Consider the following 15,850-nt stretch of genomic DNA (forward strand, 5'->3'; position numbering starts at 1 on the left):
AAGAAAAAAATCAATCAGTTTCTGCACTTGCAATTAATTATGAAATACTTTCTTAAAGTATTCTTGTCAGTAATACATAGTAAACAGAATCCTTGGAGAAGATTTTAATATATTGTTAGATGAATATTGCAACCGAATTTTTTAATGTTCTAAAATACACTTCAACAAGTGAACATAGTAATTCCAAACTGATATTCCCTCATATTCCTCAGGTATATAGAATTTAGAATAATAAATAATATAACATTGTAAAAAGCTATATCTGAATCTATATATGTTTTGATGATTTTAGCTATCGCAGCAAGATGCCATCATGCTATTTATTTTTTTCCAAAATAAAATATGACCAGTTAAAAATAATTTACCACGTCCTTTTGAAATGTTAGACATTCAATTGCTGACTTCCCTTTGGCAAATAGTAATTTAGATTATGTCAGAATTTCTTGAAATTCATGTCTACCTAACTGGATACTGATGGAAATTACACTGTGTGCCTGAGAGTTAATATTACCACCGTTATAAGAACCATATAAAACTAGTATTAGATATTATGTCACTTTTCAATAAGATAACTGCCTTTAGCAGTAGGTTGATATTGACAAGGACTATCAGAAACTTAAAAGAAAATCAGGTTCTCACTCATATGACATGATTTTAATTAGTTTGCTAAATTTGTTTCCTTAAATTAAATGCATCATTGAAAAGGCAGAACATCTTTTCGTTTAGGAAATGAAAGATCAGAAAAGTCAGTTGATTTTCTCATGGTCACACAAAATCCACATCTCCTGACTTGTTCTCACTCCATTGCTCTTTCTAAAACAAAATTTTTCCCAAAGGTTATATAGTAGCAATTTACTGGTTCTGAATATTTATTCAGTTCAGTCTGCCATATAGCAGGAAGAGCAGATTTAGTCATGATATTTTGGTTGGCATCATTTTCAGCAGGTAGCCATCTGCTACCTGTAATTGCAAAGTCATCACCCTTTTTTGCAAATAACATCTGATGCCAAGCTGTTGCTGGAATGCATGTTCCTTAAAAAGAAATGAACTGAAAAGCTAGTGGCTCTTACTGTCTCATTTCCTGTATGTGTTAATAAGCGTATTTATAAATGTCATGGGTGATGGCACAGGACAAGTTAAGGTTGTTTTTGATAGACAGGGACAGTATTTACCCAGTTGTCATGAGAAATTCTAATGGCTTTTGGCAGACGTGGACTGGTAGAGCTTTGTGAAATACCAGAGCAGCTAAATTACCAGGCCCTTTAGCTTAATGAATCTGGAATTGAACACAAGATCATCCCAATTTGCAAAACATGAAGAAATATACAATGTGACAATCACCATACTTCATTTTCAATAGTTGGAAAAACGAGGTGATCCTATAGACCTGAAATCACCTTCTCTCACTTCAAATGAGGGAAACACTAGAATGTATTGATTTCCTCTCTTCTTCCTGGTTTGGATTTCTAGCATAACCCTTATAGCATAGTAGAAAGACTATTGGACTTCAGAACAATTGGATTTGAATCTCAGTGTTCTCTTTTTTATAACCTTGTGCAAGTTCCCGAAATTTGCCTCCTGTGAATACCTATTTCACATCAAGGTTGCGGGGATTAAATGACATTAAAAATGTGAAAGCTCCTTGTAAAACTCACACCGTATGAATGTGTGAATTATTATTATTTTGGCTAAAAGGGAAAAGCTCATTTCAACAATGAACTTTTTATAAGTTCATGGTCAACTGTTCGGTAACTTGGTGAAATAGTTGTATAATTTTTTTTTTCTATCCACTAGTATTATTGAAAGGAAATTTAATTAAAAAACATAAAAAAATAATATGGAAGTGGAGACATGCGCCAATAAAAGTTAAGAAGTAATGAATACAGGCTGAAACAGCACACTTAACTCAACCCATGTGTCTAGATGCAACTGCGTATAGAGCGTGTCAGACAAGTGTCTGACTTCATAATACCATATGGTTTCACTGTGTGAGCAGGGTGTGGGGGAGGTGGGGGGGAATTAAGGTCATAATGGTATACTTAGTTCTTAATTTCCTTCCATTTATTGGTTTGTGTCATTATTTTAAATTAGAATTTACATTTAATTATTTACTAGGACTACTGTAATTGGCATTGCCCCCGATTTTTTTTTTTCTTTTAGAAAAATACTGCCACACCTGTTGTTGAATTAGAAACCTAATCTAAGTTAGAACACCCTGAGTACAATATAGTGGCTGCTGTATTAGATAAAGCCTCAGTGGATTCATTAGCTATCACAGCTCAGGATGCTAAATACCATCGATTGCATGGAGGGCCATTGGCTTGCACAGTAAAAACAAAACAAATATACAAAAAACTGAGTCCCTGCAAGTGAAAAGCAACTTAATTTTATTTAAAAAAAATTCAATGTGGTTTCAGAATTAAAAGCATGGAATCTAATTGTTTTTTTCAGTAAATAAAAATACATACCTCAGTTTCATAGAAAAGACAGCTAAATATGAGAGAGAAGAAGGAAGGGGTGGGTGCAGAGTGAAACATACTCGTAGTGTGAGAAGAGCAGATATTTAGATAAAAATGCTATGAGCCAGAGAGGCTGAGTCCATGGGATGCAGTGGGAAGAATATAAGGGGGCCAGAAGGGGGTGGGTTGGTGCCTAAATGATTATCAGAAGACCAAGAAGCAATAGTTGCCCCTCTTATTGGGTGGGGCAGTAGATTTCAGCCTCCTTTATCACTGCTCATTCATGTAAATTCATTGTTTTATTTCAGTTTATTACTTCTTGACATCATTAATGGTTAAATCCTAAGAAACTTGGCCTCACATGAGACAGCTACTGCAGCCCACCAGTGTGGGGCAAAGTGGATAATGAGAGATTCTTTTGTGAGCCTTCTCATACTGGTCTGGATGAAATCAAACTGGGGGGAATCCATTCCTTCCATGGGATAGAGAAGGCAAAAGTGGTTTGTTAAGGACCAAACTAATAAAATCAGTCAGTTTCACATTTTACCAAAATTACCTCTGACACATGGCTTTTACAGTTGGGCTTATTCTGTCAATAAATTTTTCATGGAAAGTTAGGTTATTTAGATCAGTGAGGCTCACATAGCATGCTCCAGCTGTATTATGCCAGCTAAATTGCAACCCAGTGGCCTGAAAGAATTAATTCATCTCCCAAAATGTGAAATTAAATCCTAGGGAGTAACATTACATGACTGATGATGTACTGAATTAAATTAAAAGAAGACGTGAATGCTTGTTAAAAAAATATCGCTTACATAAACTAGTTTATAACCACATGTGAGTCTCCTAATGGATCATGTTATTGTGAATCCATCATAACAAAAAATTCCAAAATGCCAACTATTAGAGAGTTGTTTAATTTAGGAAAGCCACACAACTTTGTTCTTTTTCTTCTTCTTCTTTTTTTTTTTTTTTGGCATGACAAATAGTTCAATTTTTAATATTATGCTAAGAGATTAAGGTAGGATTCGTATCTTAAAAATATTCATTTGAATCTCAGATCCTTAATCAAATAGCAGCTTTGGCCTCTTTTCTCTTCCACACAGCATATGATTAATTTACTAACCTACTAGAACTAGGAAACGAAGCGTTAACACCTGAGCACACATCGGTGCGCATGACCCTGAGCCTCCCCTGCAGGAGGTGGTGGTATGCTGTTCTCTTTGCATCTGCACATTGTACTCATTTAACCTTTTGAAGCAGAGATCTAAACGTCAGTGCATGTGCCTCTCCTTTTGTCATCTTGAGATGGCTGGATGACATGAGCTCATTAAGCAAACGGGGGCCCTGGAGGCAGAAGTTGTACCTTGTGGACACTCAAGAGGAAGATGGTTTCCTCCTGCACTTTTATGAGAGACCGCCCTTTTTCCATGGCTGGCCCTATTACTCATACATAAAATGTGCTCATATTTTATTTAGATTTGAGATTTAACACAAAGGGGTTGTGGCCCCTATAGAAAAGACAATGACAAAGTAAAACAAGAGGATGAGGGAAAAGAAGATGGCAGTTTTTCACACCCCACAAATTCTTCTTTGAGAAGATATCTATCTTTCTTACTCAAGGACACAGCTAGGATCTCGACATACCACAAGGAGAAGGGAAATCCCTCAGATGAGAAACAGCTAAAACATGCACGTTTAATATCTTTGTTTTCAGTTTAGATACTACTGAAATCTAACAGATCTCTCTCTCTCTCTCTCTCTCTCTCTCTCTCTCTCTCTCTCTCTCTCTCTCTCTCTCTCTCTCAATTTAATTCTTTATTTTGATTGCTGTAGTTTTCTTTGTCCTTCTTTTCCAGCTCCCTCTCCTCCTGACTTAAGCCACTATCACAAAGCACCAGGAGACTCTTGTATCCTCTCGGAACCCAGATTTTTCCTGGTTGAAATTTCAGGTGATTCTTCCCAAGACCTGCCTTCATCATGTCACTGTCTTGCTCAGAAGCAGTTGTCACATAGCACTCCAACCTCCCCGATAAAGCTCAGCAGCTGGTGGTCGAAGCCCTTCTATGCAGCACTGTCCTCCCCATCCAGTGTTAGTTCCCCACCCTGCTCTTCGCACACACCTGGCTTACACAAGCAACAGAGGCCATCCCGCCTCCTTGTAGATTCTCTCTCTTCCTAGCTAACTCCTCATTCGTCTGATCCACTTTACATCCCACTTTCTCCCCATGTACTTCTATGAAAAATCTCAGCTTATTGATACATCCAGTGTTTTCGTTTCTACTTTACTCCAGGTCTGTACTGACTAGTTGTCCTGGGCCTACAACTATCACATACCCTTCCATCCTGAGCACAGAGAAAACGCTCAACGCATACTTGATTCAGTGGCACTGACAAATGGGACCGAACTTCCTTCTGAAGCGAGTAATAAGATCTGTGCCTAAATGTTTACTTCTTAAAATGCAAATTATCAGAGCAGGTAATAAGACTGCAAAAAGTTACAGCGAACACCTAATCCTCTCTCATTACTAAACATCTGGTTGCCCCTTTGGCACTAACTCAGATTACTTCTTGCAGCCAGCTGTGATGCCCTTCTCCAAACCAGTCCTTTGAGTTCTCAAGTCCACTGAGCTAAACTAACCTTTTCTAAGTTTACTGCAAGCATTGGAAATGGGATCACAGATTCATGTACCCTGGGTTGGTGTTTATGTATGTTTGTCTTGAAGAGGTTTTTCTCTTTTAATGAGTTGTGGGTTTTTTTGTCTTTTTTTTTTTTTAACTAAGGATTTAAATAACAAACAGTTGCCTGAATATAAAGCATAATTTCTTTCATAAATAAAATCACTGCTTATTTCTGAACAGTTGCAAGTGGAGAAATAATTAGCATATTATTATACAGTAATTCTATTTCAACCAAAATTTTGCATTTAGGATTCTAGGACTCTTCATCCGTGGCATTGAAGAAAACAGCAGATCCAAGCGGGAAGGACTATTTCATGAAAATGAATGTATTGTAAAAATCAACAATGTGGACCTTGTAGACAAAACATTTGCTCAGTAAGCATTTTTTCATTGTGTTGTTTACTTTATTAGAGCCCTAGAATGCTTATAATCGTTACTGAGCTCATTATGATCCAAATTCTAGGCAAAATTTCTCTCAGTTCCCTTTGAATGACCCCAGAACATGCATTTTCAAATGCATCTTCTGTTTTAGCATCCTCAGAGGTGGCCTGCACATGTCCCTGATAGTCCCAGGAATGGTAAACTGCAGAATATAGCACGCCTTCCTGCCTGCTTGTCCTTCTGGGGCATCAATAGATGGGTTTGTTTTTCTTGGGATATGGGTCAGTTAGACTGGTATTTAATGACTCTTTTCACAGACTGTTAGTTCCACTTATTAATTAACTTACTTGGTGTCAGCAGTCTTTCTTAAGCTAAGTACCTGTGAGAGATGTCTGTGAGGACTCACTGACTAAGAGAAACAAAGAGGAAAAATTAAAATACTCTCCCACAAAACAATCATGTCTCTCTTTTAAAATGTTATGGACTAGCTTCATATACCAAAGAATTAGAGTCTGTAGCAGTTTGCATATGCTTTCAAATGTATGTTGGCCTTGCAGTGGGATTCTTGAACAAGAACATAAATATTAATACTTCTTAGTAATGATCATCAACCTCTCAGTTCTGATCAAGACAACTCATAATATGTCTTCTCTGGGGCCATTAATTGTCAACATAGTGTGTATGTGGGAAGGGGTCAGTGGTTGTGGGAGGAGGCCAGTGGGTACTGGCTGTTTAACTGTCAAAGGAATGAAGCTTTAATAGTCTATTTTCTGAAAATAATGATAGGTAAAATTATAATCATTATTAATAGTGATATTTTTATATAGTCCTGTGCTTTTTATAAGGACTTAATAAGTATGCAAGGCACACATTATTATCCCTATTTTATAGAGGTGGAAATTGGGGTTCATGAAAGCTCAGTATGGAGTTAGTAGGGAGTAGAAACTGACTCCTAGTCAAGGAACTGACCAGAGGAGCTGGACTGTCAATGTGAAGTCTTCTCCCTCCTCCACTAACAATGTGGGCAAGTTAGCATTTCAGTAAGTGATGGGGAGCTCAGGTGGCAGTTGGAATTATAATTCATTATTATTCGTTGTGGCTGCTAGTTACGGAGTCCTGAAAGAAAAGTAGTTCAAACAAAATTAGAATTTATGTTTTCTAAGGACGAAATGTACGGAGGTGGCAGTCCAGAGTTGGGATGGAGGTTCTACCATCATCAGCATTATCAGGCATCTTGCATCTTTCTGCTTTACCATCCTTATTATGTGGCTACTATCTTTAAGTTGTGTCATGGCCACACAGTAGCTGCTGGAGCTCCCTCCATCATTTCTGAGTTTCAAGAAATAGGAAAGAGAAACCAAGAGCAAAAAGGTTTCCGCCTCCCAGATAATCCAGCTTTTGCTACCCCTTAACTTACACCACATTGGTAAGAAAGGCTGGGAAAGGTAATTGTTTTACCTAGTCATAAGGCATAATGAGGCATAAGGTAGAAGGAGAGAAAAAAATAATAGGAAATTTGAGGAAAAACACAAAGTGCTAAAACATAAAAAGTAAAAATATACGGGTACTCAATAATAGAATAACCAGAGGGTGCATATGGGGTTAACCATCCATTATGACATCCCGCACAGCCAACATACCTTCCCAATGTCTCTGTGAGGAAATGTTTATGTCAAAATTAAACTTTGGGAACACAACCCATGTTAAAGAACACCTGAAGTACTTTAGATTGAAATCCTAGAAGGAAATTGATTGATAGTCTGATCAGTAACACAAAATGATTGTTTTCCATCTAAAGTTAAAGCTTGCTTTTATATTTGATTCAGTAATCCCTTCTGGATAGATTTCAAAATACTTGAAAGCTGTGGTTCGTTGGATAAGTTACTTAATCTCCCTGAGCCTCGATTTCTTCATTTTGTAAAATGACAGCTAATTATACTAATCTAACACGGTTGTTAAGAAGACTGAGAGAATAATGCATGGGTAGCCTAGTATGGGGGCACCTAATGGACAGATCATCAGGGGTAACTACAGAGGGTACCAAAAAATGTATACACATTTTAAGAAAAATTGTAATACTCAATAGCTACTGATAACAAAAAATGAATGCAAGTCATGTGTATACATTATTTTGGCACCCCTAGTATATTTAGGTAACAAAGTCAAGCTGGTCGTGATAGCGGAAGTATCTCCTATGCTTATGCTACTATGCTGCTCTCCTTGCCATGAGGCTGGAGAGCTTCAGAAGATGACATGCTATAATATGGTATTGCTATCAATCTACTAACTCTCTTTCAAGGGCTCAAGATGTCTTCCGTCAGGCAATGAAAGCTCCAGGTGTGGTCCTCCATGTCCTTCCACCTCAAAACCGTGAACAGTACGAGAAGTCAGTCATTGGGCCTCTTCACATTTTTGGTAACAGTGATGGTGTTGTGAGAACAAAGCCATCACCTTCTATCCATGGAAAATCTGGAATAAAGACAGTAAATCTCACAGGAACAAGCAGTCCTGAAGAAGATGCATCAGCTTCCCTTCAACAAAGCAAGAGCCCCCGAGTACCAAGACTAGGTAGAAAATCACCCTCTCCCTCACTCTCCCCTCTCATGGGGTTTGGCAGCAAGAAAAACGCAAAGAAAATTAAGATTGACCTTAAGAAAGGTAATTATTAAATTATGCTTAATAACATTCTATTGTTGTAGCATGCAAAATTGGTTAAGAGAAATGCATTAAGGCTAATTTTGTTAATTTTCCCTGCGTCTAATTGTATTAAAGAATAGATTTAAGTGTATACTTAGGCAATTTAAATTTCTTGAAATTGGAGTACATTTCTTAATCTTTTCTGCTGGAAAGTGTATTTAACACAAATAATAGAGACATGTTGGGGACTGGAAGGAATCATTGCAAACTTGATAGAAACAGAGCAATACTGTATCACAACTTAATACTAAACAGGCACTAAGGTTCAGTTGTCCTTGTTTTTATCAAGATTAGAGATTTTTAAAGCATCCTTGGCCAAGCTTCAAAAGCATATTATTTCTGGTTCTCCTAGATCTTTTTGGACTATCAAAAAATTAACTCTTCAGAAACTACGTATGTGATAAGTAGTAATTTCACTAATTCAACATTGCAGACATATTTTTTTAAATACCTTATTTCAAATGTATTTTCTTTCCTCAGCGTTTTCAACATTTTTTATTCATTTCAAGCACAGATCAATGAGACTAGATAGTGTGTGTACAGGCATATTTACTCAATATTATCATATACATATAAGCATTCATGTACTTCTGTGCCTTTGTTTGTTTTGTAACTTCTGATAATTCCTTACCCCACTGCAACCTTCTGTGATCCTATGTGATTTTCAAGACTCAATTCAAAAGAAACCAAGATCTCAGAGATTCTTGTCAGAATTCATAGATAATGTAATAATGATAAAGTAGTTTAGAAACCTTATTAACATATATTAAAAGCAAATAACATATACCTTTAATAGAGATTCTTCTGAAATACCCTCTCATCAAAATTTCGCCCCCCTATAAGAATTCTATACTGAGATGTATTGACTAGAAAGCACAAATAATCCAGTGTGCTTAGGAATTAGGCTTTTCGTGTAAATGCATCAGTTGTATCTTTTGTACAAATTATCCAGCTATGTATAGACATGGGCTTAGTACTTTGAAGATAGATGAATCAGACCCAGAATGTGACCTTAAAAATCCATCAGAAAACCTTGAATGCAAAAGTAAAGAATATGACATAACAGCTGTACTTGGGGAAGATTAATCTGACAGCAAAGAGATATACGGAAGAAGAAACCAAACAACAAAGGGCCAGTAGAAGATGCATTGTATCTGTCTAAATATAATATATATATCTTAGTAGCTGACTGGATATAGAAGGGAAGAAAGATAGGAATTACAGTTATGGCTGAGAATTTCAGTCAGAGTGGCTTGCACAATGGAGATGCCATTGTTAGAAATTAGAATTTTAAGTAGATGAGTATATTTGTAAAGGTCAGAATCTGGATTGGAGCAAGGGTTCATAGTTAACTTTGGAAAGCTGGTGAAAGTAGGTGCATGGTGATTTCTAGGAAGCTGACACCAGTGAGATTAGAGCCAAACAATGACTTTTGGGTGTCATCCATAGGGAACTGGTAGTTGGAACCAGGAGCTGGCCAAAGCAGAGTCTGAAGGACAAGTTGTTCCAGGACAGCTCCATGGGGAACATCTATGTTAATGTGGGAGGACAGTGGGTAAGAGAATGACAGACATGCTATGATCAGAGAGGTGGGAAAATAATCAGAAAATAAAGATTAAAAAGACCACAGGGGTGGAGTTAGGTCAAGAAAATGATTGATGCACAGTGTCAAAACTAGAGAAGAGGAAAGATAAAAAATAGGAAGATGTACTGGATATGGTCATGGGTAGGTCATTGGTGATGGGAAATTGAAGAAGCAATTAAGATTAAAGTAAGGATTCTTTAGGGTAGAGAAACTGAGCATACCTTTGGATAGAGGGAATATATATATATACACACGTACATACACACACACACACACACACACACACACACACACACACACACACAGAGCGTAGAGATGCAAGAGAACAGGACAGGAGCAGCAAGAGGGAGTGAAGAGACAATGGGATGCAGAATACAATGAATCAAGACACAAGTAGAGAGGAAAGTCACAGATTAGCTAGCTGATTGAGAGCCTGACAAAACTCATGTCATATGACCTTTTGTTTCTTATTGTTTACTGAGAAATCAGTCTCCTGAGTATATAAATAGCATGTGCCATTTCTTCTAGGACATTAATAAACAAAAGCATTACGCATCTGCATTGGGCCCTAAATTCACTTTGATACCATCAAGGCTTGTCAGGAATTATCATCTGTATTTGAAACCATAACAACTGAAGGGTATTTATTAGGTTGGTGCGAAAGTTATTGCGGTTTTTGCAATTATTTTTAACCTTTTAAACTGCAATTATTTTTGTACCAACGTAATATGTGCTGGAATGCAAATATTTCACTTACTCTACGTTAGTCTAAATTAGGTATATTTTACTGTAAGATTGAATATAATATTATTCCTGCTTAAAGTGACTATGGTTTCTCCTGGTCTTCTACACTAGGCCCTGAAGGACTTGGTTTTACTGTGGTTACCAGAGACTCTTCCATACATGGTCCTGGTCCCATTTTTGTAAAAAACATTTTACCAAAAGGAGCAGCAATAAAAGATGGCCGCCTACAATCAGGGGACAGAATTTTGGAGGTAAGAATTAGAATTAATATCTTCAATAAAATAGTTTTGGTGTTTAAATAAATAAGTATACAAACATAGATATTAATTTTTATGTTTTGAGTATAATATATTGAAAATTATTAGTTAAAGACAAGATAAGGAATTTATAAAACTAGTTAATGAGCAGCCTAACTTTTTAAGTCCGTAATAAGGCCAGTGATACAGGGACAAGTTACACTGAAAACTTTTTCCTATCTTCTCTTTCTTACTTCTACCTCTTAGGGTCGTTGGGGAATTTGAATGAATCAATGAGTTCATTTAATTAGGGGTAAGAATTTCAAAGTTACACCCAAGCCCTGGTAGCAATTTATTTAAACTTCTGTCAGAAATGGCCCAGCCTGTCTCAGGTTGATCTATGTCTATAGAGAAGTATTGAGAATTTCCCAAAGCAAGAGGCTTTTTTTTCCCCTCATTTATTTTTGTTTGATAGCATCATCTTCTTGGCTAAATGTATATTGTCAACTTACATTTCAAGAAACCATCTTCCTTTAAACTGCCTGGTTCCATTTAACTTCCTCATGGCATGGAAGCAATTCTAGATAGCTTTTTATGCAGTTCTAGATCATGAAAGAAGATGTACCAAATGACTGTAGCTCCAAATGATAATTTCCATTAATCTATGAAAACCTGGACAGCATTGTAGAATTATAACAAAAGACTCTTATTTCCAGAGAAATTTGTTATGTGATAATGCTCCACTGCTGCTTCTTGTATTAGGCAGAAAATGGTGCCAGTTAAGCTTGAAATCCACTTCCTTCCTATTTGAGGACTAATTCTCTCATGTCTTTCAGTTTGATTTTCTCCCCATAAAAAAGTGATGTCTTGGGAGGAACTGCATATATAAATTTTTGACTGTCTGAGACTGGCTGGCACCATAATAACGATGGTCAGTGTAGTATTGGTATTTTCAACATGGTTGGTTTGGCCCATGTGTTCAGTTGTCATCTTGTCAGATCTTCATTGATTGTGGGATGCCTATGTCTGCTTACTTACAAAAACCATCTAGAGTAGAAGGAGAAGGGAAGTGTTGTCATCATGTCTGTTTGTGTGGTTTCGTTCATTAGGTCAATGGCAGAGATGTCACTGGACGAACTCAGGAAGAGCTCGTGGCCATGCTGAGGAGCACCAGGCAGGGTGAGACGGCGTCGCTGGTCATTGCCCGCCAAGAAGGAACTTTTCTACCCCGAGAGCTGGTAATGTTCAGATCACAATCTAACTGCATGTTTAGTGCAGAGTTTAATACACTCAGGGAATTCATGCTAGCTGAATGATGAATTCTAAATTACAGGCTTCACTTATGAATCATATAAGAGTATTTTGTCCTGCTTTGGGTATCATAGTTTTAGGATGTCGATGCAGTGAGTTGGATATATGCAAACAGTGCTTCTGGTGTACAAATTCAGATATCCTTTTAAGGAGGCAATTTTACAATATTCAACTAAATAAAATGTATATCGAGTATGTGTTATGTGGTAGGCCCTATGCAAAACACAGCAAAAATGTTCATGGTCCTATATTAATACAATTTGCAGTCTAAAGCGAAATAAAACTGTAAGTGTTCAAAATCGTGATGAAGATTATGAAAGGGAACTGCAAAGTGCTGTAGTAACTTATAACCAGGGACTTTAACCTAGCCTTGAAGGCTGGGAAAGGTATCTTGAGGAAGAGAATTTCAAAAGTCTTATTAAAAATGTATACCCTTTGACCTAGTAACTACACTTCTAATAATCTACACTGATCATCAAAGAAGTGGAAAACATTCATGTACATTGATTTTTACTATTTATTGTAGTGATATATGGAGTGTTGTACAACCTTCAGGTATTGGTGAGGTAAATACCTGGATATCTCTCTAATTAAATATAAGTACTTTAAATTGTCTCTTGTGAAGAATTGATAAGAACATGAGAAAATGTTCATAGCATTGTTAAGTAAAAAAGTAGGGTATAAAATTACATATGTAGTATGATTAAATTACTTTTTAAAATCTTGAAAAAAAAAAAAGAACTGAAAAGAGATGCACCTGGATAGTTGAGAGAAATGTATTGTCTCATTTGTTTTTACAATGAACATATATCATTTATTTTATTGAAACATATAAGAAAGCTATAAAAAATTCAAAGGACTTTTATGACTAATAACAAAGAGGAATAGATGTGATAAAAGAATATTTTTATTAACCCTTTTTTTAAAAAATTGTATTTCCTTTAAGTCTATATAAGAAATTACAAGGGCACATATAGTTACATGATAGGTTCCCAGAGTTAGATTGTCAGAATAGTGAGGGTTAGTTAAGAAAAATGAGGATAGTTAGCTTGAGAAAGAGAAAGCTTAAGACACATGATGGTTGTTATAAGGTATGTAAATAGTTATTGTATGGATAAGAAAGTAGACTTAATCTGTTTCTTCAGATAGTATATATCCCTTATTTACTTGTGTATTAATCTAACAAACAGTTTACTGAGTATCTGCTGTGCACTAAATCAGATCTTCTGAGGAAACAAAAATAAGGACTTGTTCTCTGCCCTTACTGACCTTGTACCAAAACAAATAGTTGGAAGTGTTAATAATGTTCCAAGAACTTTCTAACTATTGGAGTTGTCCAAGAAGGAAGTGGGTTATTTAGAATATTGAAACAGAGCCTGCCTCACCATCTGTCAAAGATGCTCCAAAAAAAATAAATAAATAAAATATTGTATTATTAAGGTGATAAGACTAGATAACCTCTAAGAAATCTACTCTGAGCCTAATATTCTGTTACATGTGTTTATATTCATATTTGAATGTACAGCCTTGCAGAATCACCTCTCATATATTAATGCTCATCAGTTCTGGCCGAAGGACCACTTTCTCCCATGTTTCTGTGGCATGGAATTTCATTTCAGTTATTCCTTCTCTGTCCCATCATCTTACCCAATTTTCCCTTTGTCCTAATTGTATGCTTTAGGAAAATCTATGGTAAAACAGGGAAGGGAAGAAGAATGAGTGGTACACAATCTAAAAACTGTTCTCCCCACCTCTTTTCCTCCACTTGACTCCTCCATATCCCAGCATTTTTGAAGGTGGGATCTTGAATTTCTGTCTCATTACTTCACTGACGCTCCTTACTCTACCTAAAGAGAAATGCTGCAGAAACCTGGAGTCTAGATTTTTTTTTTCTAAAATTCAGATAGATCCTTCCTTCAATTCTTTATTTATCCAAACACCTTAGTCTTTTTCTACCAAAGTGAAAGTGAAACGGAACAGCATGTGTATATAGCAGGAAGCCCTTTCACCTCTTTGGTTACTGGAGATAAAAACTCTCAGTGAGTTTATATATTATTTGTTTCATGGATAGGAGAACAAGAAAAGATGTTTTAACTGTGTATTTTGTTGAATTGTGGTCCTGGAAGGAGTAAAACCTTACATAGAAACCTTCCAGCCAGTCCCTACACATGCGAAAGAACCGAATGACAGCTCCAATGAGGAGTTCCAAGGCTCATGAGCCCTTAGTTCCCCATCTTTCAGTTCCATATACTCTCCCCCCATATGTCCTCTAGCATTCCCAACTCCACAGCCAATTCCTTCTTCCAAGAAGCTCTACCCCTCCCCCAGGTAAGAGGGAAAGAGCTGTTGATTTTACTTCACTTTGAAACTCTGAATGTATTTTCAATCGAAGACAGTTCCACATGGAAGTTAGTGAGTGGAGTAATAGAATTTGGGGGCAAAGGGAGCTGAAAGAATCAGTGAGTCCAACTCTAATTTTACAGTTGAGGAAACAGAGGTCCCTTGTGGTTGAGTAACCTGACCATTGTCCCACAAGGAGCAGGAACTAGAGGCCTAGGTTTTTCAACACTTCATATCATCAACTCCCGGTACTCAACTTCTGTATTCACCACTTACTGTGTGATCTAGAGCAGGTCACAGTATCATTCTGAGGCTGTTTCCTCATCTGTATCATACGATTGTTGTGAGGAATAAAAGAGATAATGTATGCAATGCTTTTAGCATAGTTTCTAGCCCATTGTAAGTTCTCAGTATGTGTTAGGTATGATTATTTCTTCTGGTACGTTATCACTTCTGTGGTGCTATAAACATAATGCCGTACTTCAGGTTCATTATGGGATAAATAAATATATGCTATTTGGCCTGGGATTAACCACTATTTTTAACATTGCTTTTTTTTTTTTAAGTGTATTCTGGTATCCAAAATATTGAATTGCAATAATTTTTATGACCAACCAAGTCCATAATTCAGGACAGTCTGTATATATTATTTAACTTTCATTTAATAGAATTTAGCAAAATTTGATTTCTATCCCAGAAAGTGATGTCATAGGCTGAGCCCACCAGAGAGCATATTAAATTAATTGTGCAATGATGACATGGAGTGCAAATAAATTATTTATTCTCAATGTTTTCAGTTTTATACAAAATTTGGAGGGCATAGGTTTAGTATCCATTCGCTTAGAATATCCTAGCAAACAGTCTCGACTTTTAAAAAAATATTTGACTTCTAACTATCCAAGTATGTGGAATATTCTTTGTAACCACAGCAAAGCAAGGACCTTTGAGGCTTAGAGGCACGTAAGTAACGTGGACCCAGAATCTTTGTTTTGGAAAAATATGAAATAGTATTCTCTTTCCAGCCCCAATGCCGGCCTTGACTGCTAAGTAGCATGAACCATCCAGGAAGTTGAAAGAGTGGTCCTGCTTGGTTGGCATGCACGGGGCTATTTGAAAGAGCAAAACAAAGAACGGTGTGCTATGTAATAATACACCTTTGTATTTTTCTTTCAAAGAAATCTAAAGTGGTATCACGTTGGTCTCTTCTCCCTCATTGTGATTGATGCACACATTTGACTTTCCATTGAAAATCTGGCAGGATGAAGGAAGGACAACACTTCCTGCTTTTGTCTTTTTCTATCTCCTTTGAAGAAAACAAACTGCATTTATTGTTTTTCTGTTCTGAGAAACTGTCTTCTCCCTTTTATTAAGCCTTGCTATTGTATAAGCTTTCTACCCTCTTAGCAGCACTGCTC

The 15,850-nt window shown here is 36.6% G+C and overlaps 1 protein-coding gene across 2 annotated transcripts in view; it reads left to right on the top strand.

Annotated features, from left to right (window-relative positions):
• PARD3B (par-3 family cell polarity regulator beta) overlaps window positions 1-15,850 on the top strand; it is a 946,787-nt gene that overhangs the window by 512,354 nt on the left and 418,583 nt on the right. For both annotated transcript variants that reach the window (XM_019726886.2, XM_074340795.1), the window contains 4 exons: window positions 5,391-5,516; window positions 7,822-8,180; window positions 10,660-10,799; window positions 11,894-12,022. In XM_019726886.2, the coding sequence (XP_019582445.2) occupies window positions 5,391-5,516; window positions 7,822-8,180; window positions 10,660-10,799; window positions 11,894-12,022 (754 nt within the window). The remainder of the gene's footprint in view (window positions 1-5,390; window positions 5,517-7,821; window positions 8,181-10,659; window positions 10,800-11,893; window positions 12,023-15,850) is intronic.

This window comes from Rhinolophus sinicus, linkage group LG01 (assembly GCF_036562045.2).
Source record: "Rhinolophus sinicus isolate RSC01 linkage group LG01, ASM3656204v1, whole genome shotgun sequence".
Lineage (NCBI taxonomy): Eukaryota > Metazoa > Chordata > Mammalia > Chiroptera > Rhinolophidae > Rhinolophus > Rhinolophus sinicus.